The sequence below is a fragment of the Lepidochelys kempii genome, chromosome 3 (assembly GCF_965140265.1).
Source record: "Lepidochelys kempii isolate rLepKem1 chromosome 3, rLepKem1.hap2, whole genome shotgun sequence".
NCBI classification, from domain to species: Eukaryota; Metazoa; Chordata; order Testudines; family Cheloniidae; genus Lepidochelys; species Lepidochelys kempii.
Window position 1 is genome coordinate 163,899,800 of NC_133258.1, and position 17,603 is coordinate 163,917,402.

General features: G+C 43.9%; 1 protein-coding gene across 1 annotated transcript in view; it reads left to right on the plus strand.

Annotated features, from left to right (window-relative positions):
- USH2A (usherin) overlaps window positions 1-17,603 on the plus strand; it is a 571,967-nt gene that overhangs the window by 39,306 nt on the left and 515,058 nt on the right. The window contains exons 3-6 of the mRNA XM_073338913.1: window positions 2,754-2,889; window positions 4,171-4,234; window positions 7,428-7,722; window positions 9,240-9,424. Coding sequence (XP_073195014.1) covers window positions 2,754-2,889; window positions 4,171-4,234; window positions 7,428-7,722; window positions 9,240-9,424 — 680 coding nt within the window. The remainder of the gene's footprint in view (window positions 1-2,753; window positions 2,890-4,170; window positions 4,235-7,427; window positions 7,723-9,239; window positions 9,425-17,603) is intronic.

Genomic DNA, 17,603 nt, shown 5'->3' on the forward strand with positions numbered 1-17,603 from the left:
GTCTTTGGAGTAAAAGGCAAAAAGTTAGTTAATTGAGGAAATTGTGATCTGCTCATAGATATTCCGTGAACAGAAAAAGAAGGCTAAATTAATCTAGTAAAGTATTTGTTCCAAATTATTCACTCAGCTCTATAAATTAAAGGGAACTGTTTGCAATGCTTCATTTATTAATAAAGTAGAGCTGTCAAGCGATTAAAAAATTAATCGTGATTAATCGTGCAATTAAAAAAAATTGACAGCAATTAATCGTGCGATTAATCGCACTGTTAAACAATAATAGAATACCATTTATTTAAATATTTTTGGATGTTTTCCACTTTTTCAAATACATTAATTTCAGTTACAACCCAGAATACACAGTGTACAGTGCTCACTTTATATTTATTTTTTATTACAAGTGTTTGCACTGTAAAAAGACAAAAGAAATAGTGTTTTTCAATTCACCTAATACAAGTACTGTAGTACAATCTCCTTATTGTGAAAGTTGAACTTTCATGTACAAAATAACTGCATTCAAAAATAGAACAATGTAAAATTTTAGAGCTTGCAAGTCCACTCAGTCCTACTTCTTGTTCAGCCAGTCTCTCAGACCAACAAGTTTGTTTACATTTGCAGGAGATAATACTGCCCACTTCTTGTTTACAATGTCACCTGAAAGTGAGAACAGGCATTCTTATGGCACTGTTGGAGCCGGCGTTGCAAGATATTCACGTGCCAGATGCGCTAAAGATTCTCGTGTCCCTTTATGCTTCAACCACCATTCCAGGGGACATACATCCATTCTGATGATGGGTTCTGCTCAAAAACCATCCAAAGCAGTGTGGACCGATGCATGTTCATTTTCATCATCTGAGTCAGATGCCACACAAATTTTGCCTTTTTTGGTGGTTTGGGTTCTGTAGTTTCCACATTGGAGTATTGCTCTTTTAAGACTTCTAAAAGCATTCTCCCCACCTCCTCCCTCTCAGATTTTGGAAGGCACTTCAGAGTCTTAAATCTTGGGTCCAGTGCTGTACCTATCTTTACAAATCTCACATTGGTACCTTCTTTGCATTTCATCAATTTTGCAGTGAAAGTGTTCTTAAAACCAACAGCATGTGCTGGGTCATCATCCAAGACTGCCATAACACGAACTATATGGCAGAATGTGGGCAAAACAGAGCAGGGGACGTACAATTCTCCCCCAGGGAGTTGAGTCACAAATTTAATTAATGCATTATTTTTTTAATGAGCATCATCAATATGGAAGCATGTCCTCTGGAATGGTGGCTGAAGCATGAAGGGACATATGAATATTTAGCATATCTAGCATGTAAATACCTTGCAGTGCTGGCTACAAAAGTGCCATGCAAATGCCTGTTCTCACTTTCTGGTGACATTGTAAATAAGAAGAGGACAGCATTATCTCCTGTAAATGTAAACAAACTTATTTGTCTTAGTGATTGGCTGAACAAGAAGTAGGTCTGAGTGGACTTGTAGACTCTGAAGTTTGACATTGTTTTGTTTTTGAGTGCAGTTATATAACAAAAATCTACATTTGTAAGTTGCACTTTCAAGACAAAGAGATTACACTACAGTACTTCTATGAGGTGAATTGAAAAACAGTATTTCTTCGGTTTATCATTTTTACAGTGCAAATATTTGTAACCAAAATAAACACTTTGATTTCAGTTACAACACAGAATACAAGATATATATGAAAATGTAGAAAAACATCCAAAATATTTAATAAATTTCAATTGGTATTCTCTTGTTTAACAGTACAATTAAAACTGATTAATCACGGTTAAATTTTTTAATCGTGATTAATTTTTTGAGTTAATTGCGTGAGTTAACTGCAATTAATTGACAGCCCTACAATAAAGTAAACTTTTTAAACTGTGTACCAGATTCTGGCTCGGGTCTCCCAGTTAGGCATCTCTGTGCTCTTGTATTCTTGTCAGACCTATTTTTTCCATACAACCCTAACACAACTTCTGATCACTTTAAATTGTAGATGGTAAAAAAAAAAAAATCATAGTTTTAAATTCAGGGTTTTCTCATGGTTAGCACAGAGGACTCTTGAAATCTACGTACTACCTATACCACTTTGTGTTTTGACCATTGGCTAGTCATTTACATTCACTGGGCCTCTCTTTACGCATCTTTAAAAGGAGGATGCTACCTATATCACAAGCGTGTCACATAATTAGTTAATGTTTATAAAGTGCTTTAAGATCCTTGGATGTAATGTGAGAAGTAGTAATTATTATTTTAATTACTGTTCTGTGCAGTGAAGGAAGGATATCCTCAGTACTCTGAGAAAGATGTGTTGAAATGTCCTCCCCATCAAGGAAAAATACTAATAGGATTATGGTGTGTGAAGCCCTGATCTTAAAATGAAGAAATACCTAGGCATTAAAGTAAAATTGGGAATGGCGTGATAACCTTGACTCTGCATTTGCTTGGTTGTGTGTTGGTTCAAGCCAGACAGACCCCTTAATATTAATTCGTTGTAGCTTTTTGTTTGGTTTGTCCATTATGATACTTTTCTAGTCTATGTATCTGACATTTTTGTTACCTAGATTACTAGTGGGAAGATTAGTTAGTGAATATGGGAAATGGACCAGGGGATTTAAAAGATATAAAGAAAGTAAAAAAAACTCCCTTACTTAGTTCAAAATGGTTAATCAATAATAGATGCAATTAGTACAAAATTCAAAGTGATTATTTGTAATGAATCTTTATTTGCCTTTTTATATGTATCTGTGTAGGTTCACCACACCAAAATCAGTTTCTTTGTAGATGGTTTGGAGGATGACAACACTGCTTTTGATTCAAGAATACTTGGTGGACGAATTGCAGACCCTGCTGCTGATGGTGCACTGCAAATTGGGCAAAGTTTCAGTGGTAAGTTCTGCAGTATTTTAGCACTGTATGCTGAGCATTCAAAGTAATATATGCTTGATGTGTGTCTAAAACCATGGTAAGTAGCTCTGCAAGCTAATATTCAGTGATGTAATGCATATTGAAAGGGTACATAAAGCTAGGCACATGGCTCCATGCAACAAAAAATGCCCATTAGTAAATGGCGTTCCTCAGAAACTTGGCGCCCAGACAGAGGTGCCTGGATGATGGCATAACAAGCCATGGAGATTATCACAGCCAGGTAGATTTTTCAGCATGTTCCAGAAACCAGGTATCTAACATGGCAAGTATATCCCACTGCATTTCAGAATAAATATGCCAAATCTGTGTACTTATTTGGACTGTTTGTAGCAACTAGACAAATTTCCTGAGCTAGGAAGAGAACTCAAGTTTCCTGATAACTAATATTCCTCTGCTTTATATCAAATATTCATGAAAGCCACTTGCAAAATGTGGGGTTCCTCAGGCTTCACTAATGGCTGGTTCACATAGATAACAACTTACTACTGCTACCAGTTCCTCCTTTCAGACTACATCATGATTTATAGAGCTCTACATCAGTCTACATTCAGAATTAGACAAATTCTACATCGTTGTATGAACAGTGCAAAATCTGGGTACTGTTAGTTTGTGGCTCTCTTCAATTCTGTATGATGATGAATTGGCTCTGTGGACAAAAAACGTACCACTGATCCAGAACATATTGTAATTTGGAACTAACTCCTAAATATATCTGTGTCTGTCTCAAACAGAGTTATTTTGTTATTGGGCAAACAAAAAAAGTAATTTTCCATCCTACTTTTTAAAACTCTTAAATGTCTGGAAATGTCTTCTGTTGTCATTCTAACTTTTGAATACTATCAACCTAATGATTGTATAAAGGAAAGGAATATCTTAAATACCTTTTATCTTTATTTTATAAATTGATAGTTACAGTTGTACCTACTGTATCTCTTCTCTAATTAGAGGTGGCACATAGTCTGGCTCATTACTTCTGTCTAATGAGCCGGTCCCTGTGCCACCTCTCTAATCAGAAAAGAGAGAGGTACAAAATGTTCCTATAAAGTTGTTATAAATCATTCTTTTTATCAAAAAATTAAGTCACTGCCCTCTATAGTTTGTCCACATCCAAGATGGTTTCATTCAGGGGAGGTAATTGTGCAAGAGAGATCACTGTGTGCTGAATAAAGGTGCTCTCATGCAGTGCAGAGTTGCCTTCTGGTTGATGGAATTAGATTATTTATTTATAATATATTTTCATAGGTTTAGAGCAATTTGTTGGAAGAATGCAAGATTTTCGATTGTACCAAGTGGCACTTACAAACAGGTAAAATTAAAACTTGTTCTTGATAAAACCTAGGCGTATGATGAGAGAGAGGAAGAATACCTAATGGTAAATTTGTTCCCAAAAATACTTTTTTTTTATATTCTCCTTAAAAGATGGTTCCTTTTGTGGTCATAGTTTACTGGGCATGGATTCAACAGGTCTGTTCGTATCAAACAGGCTTTGAGGCGAGATCAGTCATGGGTGCAATGTTGGATATCACTTGTGCTTTTCAGATGTTTTTAAAATATATACAGTGACTTCTAATACTAGATAGTCATACTGTGATATTCTTCCTGTTTATATGTTGTCATTGTTGCAACCTGGCCCAGTACCCCACTGTACCCAGTCTGTGGTGAGTGGACCCCATTGCTGTGTCTCACGTGCTCCCAAGCCAACAGGGTCAGGGTAGAGTTTAATCCCTTTTTCGTCTCTGGGACTGTACACTCCCAGGCTCAGACAGCTGGTCTGAGATGCTTTGCTGGGATATGGGACACCACTCAACCATTCTAGACCCTGAACTCAGTGTCTGAGACTTTCTAAGCACTGACAGATATGCCCTCCCCAGAGCTCCACCTGGGGCAGTGGGTACTCCAGGCTTCTAATTGAACTCCTTTGGGGACAATGTGGCAGGTAATAAGGAATGCAGGTTTAGCAAAAAAATTTCTTAACTACATAAATTTTGCTGTTGAAGCCCTCAAGTGTTACAGATCTTTGAAAACCAAAATCCTTAGAGCACAATCCCCTGGTCTGATCTCGCCCCTTCTGTGAGTCTGAGGCTTGTTAGTATTCCAGGCTAGATAGAGACCCTTCTGCTCTTACTCTCCTGAAAGTCCTCCTTGCATGTGGGGATGGTCTGTCTCCTTGTCCAGAGAAGTACTCAGCTCTGAAGGAGACCTCTGTCTCTGTCACGTGTTTCACTGGGAAATTCTCAACCACCCTCCAATCTTGTATGCTCCACCTCCATGCAGGCCGCTCAGTAGAAAGTCCATTACTCCATGCGAGTGAGCCAACAGTTGGGGCACAGTCAAAGTCGATGGCCCCAGATTGCAATCTGGATGATTTTTCAGTGATTATCCTGCAATGAGGTATCAGTCATCTTATTTGGAAGGTCAGCCAGCTGGAAATACATTACAATATGCTGCCCTTAGGCAAGTATAGACATGGGTGCAAGGCATAATAGAAAATGAGTTCATAATTCAATACAGACACATTCCTACACAGTCACAATCACATTGGCTATATATTCTCTCAAGGAAATCCTTGCTGTTTCCCATGAAATAAAAATTAGAGTAATTCAGCCAAATACATCATATTCTAAACTGTTTATCTGATTTTAAAAGATCCTTAAACCATCATTCAATTTTGTGGGTATAGTGGCCACAAACAAATGAGCCCAAAATACCATGCCCGGAATTAACTGCAGGTGCAGATGATAGATTGTGGTGGACATGATATACCTTGACTTTAGCAAAGCTTTTGATACGGTCTCCCACAGTACTCTTGCCAGCAAGTTAAAGTAGTATGGATTGGATGAATGGACTATAAGGTGGTTAGAAAGCTTGCTAGATCTTCGGGCTCAAGGAATAGTGATCAACGGCTCAATGTCTAGCTGGCAGCTGATATCAAGCAGAGTGCCCCAGGGATCAGTCCTCGGGCTGGTTTTGTTCAACATCTTCATTAATGATCTGGATGATGGGATGTATTGCACCCTTAGCAAGTTCGCGGATGGCACTAAGCTGGGGAGAGGGTAGATACACAGGAGGGTAGGGATAGGGTCCAGAGTTACCTAGACAAATTGGAGGATTGGGCCAAAAGAAATCTCATGAGGTTCAACAAGGACAAGTGCAAAGTCCTGCACTTAGGATGGAAGAATCCCATGCACTGCTACAGGCTGAGGACCAACTGGCTAAGTGGCAGTCCTGCAGAAAAGGACCTGGGAGTCCTGTGGAAGAGAAGCTGGATATGAGTCAACAGTGTGCCCTTGTTGCCAAGAAGGCTAACGGCATATTGGGCTGCATTAATAGGAGTATTGCCAGCAGATTGAGGGAAGTGATTATTCCCCTCTGTTCGGCACTGGTGAGGCCGCATCTGGAGTATTGCATCCAGTTTGGGGCCCCTCACTACAGAAAGGATGTGGACAAATTGGAGAAGGTCCAGTGGAAGGCAACGAAAATGATTAGGGGGCTGGGGCACATGACTTATGAGTAGACGCTGAGGGAACTGGGCTTATTTAGACCTCAGAAGAGAAGGGTGAGGGGGGATTTGATAGCAGCCTTCAACTAGTTGAAGTGGGGTTCCAAAGAGAATGGAGATAGGCTGTTCTCAGTGGTGGCAGATGACAGAACAAGGAGTAATGGTCTCAAGTTACAGGGAGGTCTAGGTTGAATATTAGGAAAAACTATTTCACTAGGAAGGTGGTGAAGCACTGGAATGGGTTACCTAGGGAGGTGGTGGAATCTCCATCCTTAGAGGTTTTTAAGGCCCAGCTTAACAAAGGCCTGGCTGGGATGATTTAGTTGGGGTTGGTCCTGCTTTGAGCAGGGGGTTGGACTAGATGACCTCCTGTGGTCTCTTCCAACCCTAATCTTCTTTGATTCTATGATAGCTGACATATCAGGTGATTAAATACTCAGATATTCAAAATTATCCACTAATTTTGGGTGCCTCAACTTTTGGGTAACCTACCTGAGAGTTAGGGCCTTATTTCATCTGCCAAAGAAGTCAATGGGAACTGTATGTGGTCAGTATCCTTTGAAATCAGTGTCTAGTTGGGTAACCACAAAGAGAGGTATACATAGTTAGTGGACACTTCAGATATCAAGGCCAAAATTCTCAATCAGCACTTTTTTCTGCACTCAGTTATTTGAGGGTGCAGATTTTTCTGCATAATTGGATGTTTTTCAGAAAATTCAGGTACTAACACTCAAGTGGATTTATTGATACAGCTACTACAGACACAATATCAATGCTATAATGTGTTTTCAGGAAAGTATTCAGGTTAGTGATCAGAGTCAGGCATGATATAATAAAAGAGAACTGTTAATGGTGGTGTTCTAATCACATTTAGTGTGGCTGTGTATGGTGGTGGTGGTGAAGGCTGGGGCTGAAATTTAATCTATAATCATAGATGCACATAATTTCACTCATCTTTTCCTTTACCCACGTACCTATTTACGTTTTTATGCTGTGACAGAGACATTTCGGAGGTATTCTCTGGGGAATTTCCTCACCTGCACACCCAGTCAGAATGCCGCTGCCCAGGCAGTCACCCCCGGGTACACCCTTTGGTGCAGAGGTATTGCATCCCTAATGGTGCAGATGACACAACTAATGACAGAGTGCTGAGGCTGAACCCAGAAGCCCATTCCCTGTGCTATATCAACGATAATGATATTGGGACCTCCTGGATTTCATCTCTGTTCATTAACACTGCGCATCTGGACCATGGAGTTACTATCACAATAGATTTACAGAATGGACAGTATCAGGTAATGAGAAGGCTATTTTTTTCTTTTCTGTCATTGGGGCATGAGAATGGAATGTAGTTGATGCTCCCTGATGTTTATTAAATGAAAGCTAGGAGGAGGCTTAAAGTATACCAGATTTCAATTTTAAGCAAGTTCAAACCTCTTACTTTGAGCTATCACTTTGGTGGCCTGGAAGAAATTTCCTCTTCCCCATAATGTTGCAAAAAGTGAGCAGGTGCATTATGTTTCTGGCTTTTCTCTGATGCATCAGATCTTGGCTAGTGTCAGAGACAGCGTAATGGAGTAGATGAACTAATGTTCAGCTCCAGCATGACAACTCCTGCGTTCATAAACAAAACATGCATTTTTAAGTTGCTTCACTGCTGTAATTTTTAACCGTAATTTCTATTAAAACGCAAGAGACTCATTTCATGCCTTCAGGCACTGGATGACAGGTGCAGTAAAATAGTCTGCACAAAGGTTTGCAACAGTACAAAACCATGTGAAATCTCTGCTTCATCAGGGACTTGAAGTTGGCTAGTGAAGCCCACAAAGGGGATGGACTGCTGTTGGAGGGGACAAAAACAGGCCAGCTAGCATTTCCACCAGCCTGGGTTCCGTGGAGTCTTGCATGGAGTTTGGTGCTTCCCTCCAGTGCTGAAGGGCAATAGCCTACTGTGGCCTGCCCTAGAGATGAATAGACTCCCTGCTGAAACTGCCTCCACGAGAGCAAGCACATCAGTTTGTGCCCCTTGTATGTACAGAGGTGAATCAAGCCCAAGGTCTAATGTTTATAAAACTTATTCTCATTAGCTTTTTTGTTTATTGTCAATTGAGTATGCATGTTTGGGGTAGGAGAAGAGAAGAATATGAGGATAGATTTTGGCATAGTTTGTAAGAACTTGTTCTCTATTTAAAAGCCAATTTAAATATCTGTGAAATATTAAGACTCAATTGATTCGGAGTATACATGTGGGAGTGCTTATCACAAATGCCCATACAACAGTGTGGTGGAGGAAAATCCCTTCTATGTCACAGATATTTGAAGTAGTTCCAGGCCAAAGGCAGAGAGAAATGGTAAATTGGGTGGTCTTAAAACCAGAAAACTATCCACCACCTGTTTGGCAATACATAAGTATCCCTTTTTCTTGTGGCCAAAATGTTGGTAATATCACAGAGCACAGACTTGCCATACAATGAGGTAGTAATTTCAAATAGATCTCAAAAAGTAATGAAGAACAATTGTCATGGAATGATTCCACCGCTTACCAAGGAGCAGTATAAAGAGCAGGTTTAACAAGGAAGTTTACTTTAACTCTTAAACCTGTCTGGGAGAAGGGGAGAAATATCTTAGATATTTCTCATGTGTGACATCTATTTGTTGTTTATTCAAAATGCACTAATACGGTGAATGCTGTGAAATATGTTTTTTATATTACTACATGTGGATACAGAAATTTATTTAATATTTGTATTCATGTTGGCATGTAGCTCAAGCTATTCTAATTTCTGTTCTGTATTTTGTTGTTCATTTGTAGGTGTTCTATATTATCCTTCAGTTCTATAGTCCACAGCCGGAAGCAATGAGAATTCAAAGGAAAAAGAAAAATGATTTAAACTGGGAAGATTGGCAGTATTTTGCTAGATATTGCAGTATTTTTGGAATGGATAACAATGGCTCTCTAGAAAATCCAGACTCTGTCAACTGTCTCCAGCTTCCTAGGTATGAATAGATATTATCTATACCATACAGATGCTTTTAACTGGTGTCTGACGCAGTTCATTTCCATGTTCCCATTGAGATAGAATCTTGAAATTTGATATGCTCGTTTATTATGGGCTGCCGAGTACATAAAAGATCCCAAATTTAACCTTTCCATTGGAGATCACCAAAAGGTCACCTGTCATTTTTATCAGATTTCAAACAGTCAAGCAGCTGACACAATTGATTACCATGTTCTAAATGAGTTAGAATATTGAAATTTGGTAATTCATATTTTATGGGACTTAGTAAGAAATTGAGACGCACTGATAAGAGGGATAGAGAAGGGTGCTAGTTTAACTGATTTTGAGCATTTTGAGCATTTTGAGCAGTTAATCTAAAAAATATCACAGATGACATCTGAGTGTCAGATCTTGTGTTGGAAATTAGATGCTTTTGTAGTGATGGACAAAAATCAGCGAGGGCAAAAGTGATGAGACAAAGCCCTGGTCTACACTAGGACTTTAGGTCAAATTTAGCAACATTAAATCGATGTAAACCTGCACCCGTCCACACGATGAAGCACTTTATTTTGACTTAAAGGGCTCTTAAAATCGATTTCCTTACTCCACCCCTGACAAGTGGATTAGCGCTTAAATCGGCCTTACCGGGTCGAATTTGGGGTACTGTGGACACAATTCGACGGTATTGGCCTCCGGGAGCTATCCCAGAGTGCTCCATTGTGACCGCTCTAGACAGCACTCTCAACTCAGATGCACTGGCCAGGTAGACAGGAAAAGAACTGCGAACTTTTGAATCTCATTTCCTGTTTGGCCAGCATGGCAAGCTGCAGGTGACCATGCAGAGCTCATCAGCAGAGGTGACCATGATGGAGTCCCAGAATCGCAAAAGAGCTCCAGCATGGACTGAACGGGAGGTACGGGATCTGATCGCTGTATGGGGAGAGGAATCCATGCTATCAGAAGTCGTTCAAGTTTTCGAAATGCCAAAACCTTTGTCAAAATCTCCCAGGGCATGAAGAACAGAGGCCATAACAGGGACCTGAAGCAGTGTCGTGTGAAACTTAAGGAGCTGAGGCAAGCCTACCAGAAAACCAGAGAGGCGAACGGCCGCTCCGGGTCAGAGCCCCAAACATGCTGCTACTATGATGAGCTGCATGCCATTTTAGGGGGTTCAGCCACCACTACCCCAGCCGTGTTGTTTGACTCCTTCAATGGAGATGGAGGCAACATGGAAGCAGGTTTTGGGGATGAAGAAATGATGATGATGATGATGAGGTTGTAGATAGCTCACAGCAAGCAAGCGGAGAAACAGTTTTCCCAACAGCCAGGAACTGTTTCTCACCCTGGACCTGGAGCCAGTACCCCCCAAACCCACCCAAGACTGCCTCCTGGACCCGGCAGGCGGAGGAGAGACCTCCGGTGAGTGTACCTTTTAAAATACTATACATGGTTTAAAAGCAAGCATGTGAACGGATTAATTTGCCCTGGCATTCGCGGCTCTCCTGGATGTACTCCCAAAGCCTTTGCAAAAGGTTCCTGGGGAGGGCAGCCTTATTGCGTCCTTCATGGTAGGACACTTTACCACTTCAGGCCAGTAACACGTACTCGGGAATCATTGTACAACAAAGCATTGCAGTGTATGTTTGCTGGCATTCAAACAACATCCGTTCTTTATCTCTCTGTGTTATCCTCAGGAGAGTGAGATATCATTCATGGTCACCTGGTTGAAATAGGGTGCTTTTCTTCAGGGGACTCTCAGAGGAGCCCGTTCCTGCTGGGCTGTTTGCCTATGGATGAACAGAAATGTTCCCCGCTGTTAGCTACGGGTAGGGTGGAGGGTTGAGGGGGTAGCCACGCGGTGGGGGGAGGCAAAATGCGACCTTGTAACGAAAGCACATGTGCTATGTATGTAATGTTAACAGCAAGCTTTACCCTGAAAGAGTGTAGCCACTGTTTTATAAAATGTGTCTTTTTAAATACCGCTGTCCCTTTTTTTTTCTCTACCAGCTGCATGTGTTTCAATGATCACAGGATCTTCTCCTTCCCAGAGGCTAAGATGATTAGAAAGAAAAAAAACGCACTCGTGATGAAATGTTCTCTGAGCTCATGCTGTCCTCCCACACTGACAGAGCACAGATGAATGTGTGGAGGCAAATAATGTCAGAGTGCAGGAAAGCACAGAATGACCGGGAGGAGTAAGTGGCAGGCTGAAGAGAGTAAGTGGCGGGCTGAAGACAGGGCTGAAGCTCAAATGTGGCGGCAGCATGATGAGAGGAGGCAGGATTCAATGCTGAGGCTGCTGGAGGATCAAACCAGTATGCTCCAGTGTATGGTTGAGCTGCAGCAAAGGCAGCTGGAGCACAGACTGCCCCTACAGCCCCTGTGTAACCAACCGCCCTCCTCCCCAAGTTCCATAGCCTCCACACCCAGACACCCAAGAACGCGGTGGGGGGGCCTCTGGCCAACCGGCCACTCCGCCACAGAGGATTGCCCAAAAAAAAAGAAGGCTGGCATTCAATAAATTTTAAAGTTGTAAACTTTTAAAGTGCTGTGTGGCATTTTCCTTCCCTCCTCCACCACCCCTCCTGGGCTACCTTGGTAGTCATCCCCCTATTTGTGTGATGAATGAATAAAGAATGCATGAATATGAAGCAACAATGACTTTATTGCCTCTGCAAGCAGTGATCAAAGGGAGGAGGGGAGAGTGGTTAGCTTACAGGGAAGTAGAGTGAACCAAGGGGCGGGGGGTTTCATCAAGAAGAAACAAACAGAACTTTCACACCGTAGCCTGGCCAGTCATGAAACTGGTTTTCAAAGTTTCTCTGATGCGTACCGCACCCTCCTGTGCTCTTCTAACCGCCCTGGTGTCTGGCTGCGCGTAACCAGCAGCCAGGCGATTTGCCTTAACCTCCCATCCTGCCATAAACATCTCCCCCTTACTCTCACAGATATTGTGGAGCACACAGCAAGCAGTAATAACAGTGGGAATATTGGTTTCGCTGAGGTCTAAGCGAGTCAGTTAACTGCGCCAGCGTGCCTTTAAATGTCCAAATGCACATTCTACCACCATTCTGCACTTGCTCAGCCTGCAGTTGAACAGCTCCTGACTACTGTCCAGGCTGCCTGTGTACGGCTTCATGAGCCATGGCATTAAGGGGTAGGCTGGGTCCCCAAGGATACATATTGGCATTTCAACATCCCCAGTGGTTATTTTCTGGTCTGGGAATAAAGTCCCTTCCTGCAGCTTTTGAAACAGACCAGAGTTCCTGAAGATGCGAGCGTCATGTACCTTTCCCGGCCATCCCACGTTGATGTTGGTGAAACGTCCCTTGTGATCCACCAGAGCTTGCAGCACTATTGAAAAGTACCCCTTGCGATTTATGTACTCGCCGGCTTGGTGCTCCGGTGCCAAGATAGGGATATGGGTTCCGTCTATGGCCCCACCACAGTTAGGGAATCCCATTGCAGCAAAGCCATCCACTATGACCTGCACACTTCCCAGGGTCACTACCCTTGATATCAGCAGATCTTTGATTGCGTGGGCTACTTGGATCACAGCAGCCCCCCCAGTAGATTTGCCCACTCCAAATTTCAGAGTAACAGCCGTGTTAGTCTGTATTCGCAAAAAGTATCCACTCCAAATTGATTCCCAACTGACCGGTAGCTGTCTGGCGTTGCAAGCTTCCACAGGGCTATCGCCACTCGCTTCTCAACTGTGAGGGCTGCTCTCATCTTGGTATTCAGGCGCTTCAGGGCAGGGGAAAGCAAGTCACAAAGTTCCATGAAAGTGCCCTTACACATGCGAAAGTTTTGCAGCCACTGGGAATTGTCCCAGACCTGCAACACTATGTGGTCCCACCAGTCTGTGCTTGTTTCCCGAGCCCAGAATCGGCGTTCCACAGCATGAACCTGCCCCATTAGCACCGTGATGCATGCATTGGCAGGGCCCATGCTTTCAGAGAAATCTGTGTCCATGTCCTGATCACTCACGTGACCGCGCTGACGTCGCCTCCCCTCAGCCGGTATCGCTCTGCCAGGTTCTGGTGCTGCATATACTGCTAGATAATGTGTGTGGTGTTTAATGTGCTCCTAATTGCCAAAGTGAGCTGAGCGGCCTCCATGCTTGCCTTGGTATGGCGTCCGCACAGAAAAAAGGCGCGGAACGATTGTCTGCCGTTGCTCTGATGGAGGGAGGGGCGACTGACGACATGGCTTACAGGGTTGGCTTCAGGGAGCTAAAATCAACAAAGGGGGTGGCTTTACATCAAGGAGTATTTCAGGCAGGACTTCACGGAGGGTTCCAATAAGAAATGGTGCACCTAAGTTATTGTTCTTATTGGAACAAGGAGGTTAGTCTGGCCTCTGATTGATACATGGCTAGATTTACCTCGCTGTACCTTCTCTGTGAGTGATGGCAGTATGACCTAGAGGAATGAGTCCCCTAGATGGGGGAGGGGGGAAGCAAATGAGTACAAAACAAATCTGGTCTATTTCTTGTTTTGATCCACTCCATCTATCTTTTACATCTTTGGCTGGCAGCAGACAGTGCAGAAGGACTGCAAGCCATCCACATCTCATGGCTGCTTGGCAGAAGACGGTGCAGTAGGACTGCTAGCCATCCTCATCTCTTGCCTGCCTGGCAGAAGATGGTACAGTACGACTGCTAGCAATCCCTATCACCTGCCTGCTCACCATAAGATGGTTCAATAGGACTGACTGCAGGACTAAAGAGAATGACCTGGTTGAGTCACTCCAGATTTAGTCCCTGCGCCCATGTCTGCCCAGGCGCTCCCAGCCGACGTGGCCAGGAGCACCTCAGACATGACGAGGACGGCAACCAGTCGTATTGTATCGTCTGCTGCCACAAGGCAATGGGTTGCTGCTACTGTGTAGCAATGCAGTACCACATCTGCCAGCACCCAGGAGACATACGGTGACAGTGAGCTGAGTGGGCTCCATGCTTGCTGTGGTATGGTAACTCAGGAAAAAAGACGCGAAATGATTGTCTGCCCTTGCTTTCACGGAGGGAGGGAGGGAACGGGGGCCTGACGATATGTACCCAGAACCACCCGTGACAATGTTTTAGCCCCATCAGGCATTGGGATCTCAACCCAGAATTCCAATGGGCAGCAGAGACTGCGGGAACTGTGGGATAGCTACCCACAGTGCAACGCCCTGGAAGTTGACTCTAGCCTCGGTACTGTGGAAGCACCCTGCTGAGTTAATGCACTTAATGCACTTAGAGCATTTTCTGTGGGGGGACACACACTCGAATATATAAAACAGATTTCTAAAAAAACGACTTCTATAAATTCGACCTAATTTCATAGTGTGGACATACCCAAAGTCATCTCTTTAGAATTATAGTGGATGTGAGAAACCATTCAAGAAATAGGGTACAAATTCATTTTCTAATGCTTTTAGCCTTTAAATGCAAGAACACAAATGCCATCTCAGAAACGTATTGCCAGTCCCCTGTTTCACTGACTGCCTTGTGCAAATTAAAAAGTAAACCAATTCTGCTTATAGCCATATCTGTCATAATGCACAAGCTCTTGCCTGATTTCAGAGGCGAGTCAGTGTTAGGCCTGTTTAGTACTTGGCTGGAAAATAATCTGGGAATACAGTACCAGGTGCTGTAGGCTTTTGCTGTTTCACATTTGCCATCTTGCCGAGGCTTTTAAAGTGTGATCATCTTTCTCTGGGCTCTCAGGGTATGTCTACACTATGAAATTAGGTTGAATGTATAGAAGTCGATTTTTTAGAAAGTGATTTTATACAGTCTATTCTGTGTGTCCCCACTTAAGACCATTAAATCGGTGGAGTGTGTCCACAGTACCGAGGCTAGCGTCGACTTCCCGAGCATTGCACTGTGGGTAGCTATCCCACAGTTCCCACAGTCTGCGCCGCCCATTGGAATTCTGGGTTGAGATCCCAATGCCTGATGGGGCAAAAAATATTGTGGGTGGTTCTGGGTACACGTCATCAGGCCCTCCCTCCCTCCATGAAAGCAATGGCAGACAATCATTTCGCACCTTTTTCCCCAGGTTACCCATGCAGACACCATACCATGGCAAGCATGGAGCCCGCTCAGCTCACCGTCACTGTACATCTACTGGGTGCTGGCAGACGCGGGACTGCATTGCTACACAGCAGCAGATGGTGCGTTATGACTGGTAACCGTCTTCATCTTCTCCTGGGTACTCTTGGCTGGCCTCAGTGAGGTTGGTTGAGGCGCCTGGGCAGACATGGCTGCTTCTGTCAGGGACACCTGGACATAAATAGGAGTGACTCAGGTCATTCTCTTCTTTAAGTTTTTTCTAGTGGAGTTTCAGTCCTGCCTGGAATATGGGCAGAGGAATAGCTCAGTGGTTTGAGCATTGGTCTGCTAAACTCAGGATTGTGAGTTCAGCCCTTGAGGGGGCCATTCTGCCTCAGGCTGCTCTCCCAGCCAGCAGCACTGCAAGCACTCAGGAGACGATGACAGCTAGCAGTCTTACTGCACTGTCTGCTGGCAAGCGCCCAGGAGATGACAATGATGGCTAGCAGTCATACTGCACCGTCTGCTGCCAGTCTACCCCTTGCTCCTCCCTCCGTGAAAGCAACGGCTGACAATCGTTTTGCGCTTTTTTATGTGTGGGCGCCATATTGCTGTCAGCGTCATCATCCACCCGCTGCTTCCGCTGCCACTTTGCTCTCCTGCTCATGCCATACCACGGCAAGCATGGAGCCTGCTCAGATCACCGTGGCAGTTGTGACCGTTCTAAACACCATGTGTATTATCCAGCAGTATATGCAGAACCAGAACTGGAACCTGCAAAAGCAGGCGAGTAGGCGACGGCAGCGCAGTGAGGAGAGTGATGAGGACATGGACACAGACTTCTCTCAAAGTACGGACCCCAGCAATTTGGCCATCCTGGTGGCAGTGGGGCAGGATCATGCTGTGGAACGCCGATTCTGGGCCAAGGAAACAAGCACAGACTGGTGGAACTGCATAGTGTTGCAGGTCTGGGACGATTCCCAATGGCTGTGAAACTTTCGCATGCGTAAGGGCACTTCCATGGAACTTTGTGACTTGCTTCCCCCTGCCCTGAAGCACAAGAATACCCAGATGAGAGCAGGCCTCACAGTTGAGAAGCGAGTGGTGATAGCCCTGTGGAAGCTTGCAACGCCAGACAGCTACCGGTCAGTCGGGAATCAATTTGGTGTGGGCAAATCTACTGTGGAGGCTGCTGTGATCCAAGTAGCCAACGTGATCACTGACCTGCTGCTATCAAGGGCAATAACTCTGGGAAATGTGCAGGTCATAGTGGATGGCTTTGCTGCAATGGGATTCCCTAACTGTGGTGGGGCCATAGACGGAACCCATATCCCTATCTTGGCACCGGAGCACCAAGCCGGCGAGTACATAAACCGCAAGGGGTACTTTTCAATGGTGCTGCAAGCACTGATGGATCACAAGGAACATTTCACCAACATGGGATGACCGGGAAAGGTACATGATGCTCACATCTTTAGGAACTCTGGTCTGTGGGAACGGCTGCAGCAAGGGACTTACTTTCCTGACCAGAAAATAACCGTTGGGGATGTTGAAATGCCTATAGTTATCCTTGGGGACCGAGTCTGCCCCTTAATGCCATGGCTCATGAAACCATACACAGACAACCTGGACAGTAGTCAGGAGCTGTTCAGCTATAGGCTGAGCAAGTGCAGAATGGTGGTAGAATGTGCATTTGGACTTTAAAAGTGCACTGGCCCAGTTTACCTCCTCAGTTTGACCTCAGCAAAACCAGTATTCCCATTGTTATTACTGCTTGCTGTGTGCTTCACAACATCTGTGAGAGTAACGGGGAGATGTTTATGGTGGGGTGGGAGGTTGAGGCAAATCGCCTGGCCGCTGATTACGCGCAGCCAGACACCAGGGTGGTTAGAAGAGCACAGCAGGGCACGCTGTGCATCAGAGAAGCTTTGAAAACCCGTTTCATGACTGGCCAGGCTATGGTGTGAAAGTTCTGTTTATTTCTCCTTGATGAAAACCTGCCCCCTTGGTTCACTCTACTTTCCTGTAAGCCAACTGCCCTCCCCCCTTCAATCACCGCTTGCAGAGGCAATAAAGTCATTGTTTTTTTCAAATTTATGCATTCTTTATTAATTCATAACACAAATGGGGGGATAAC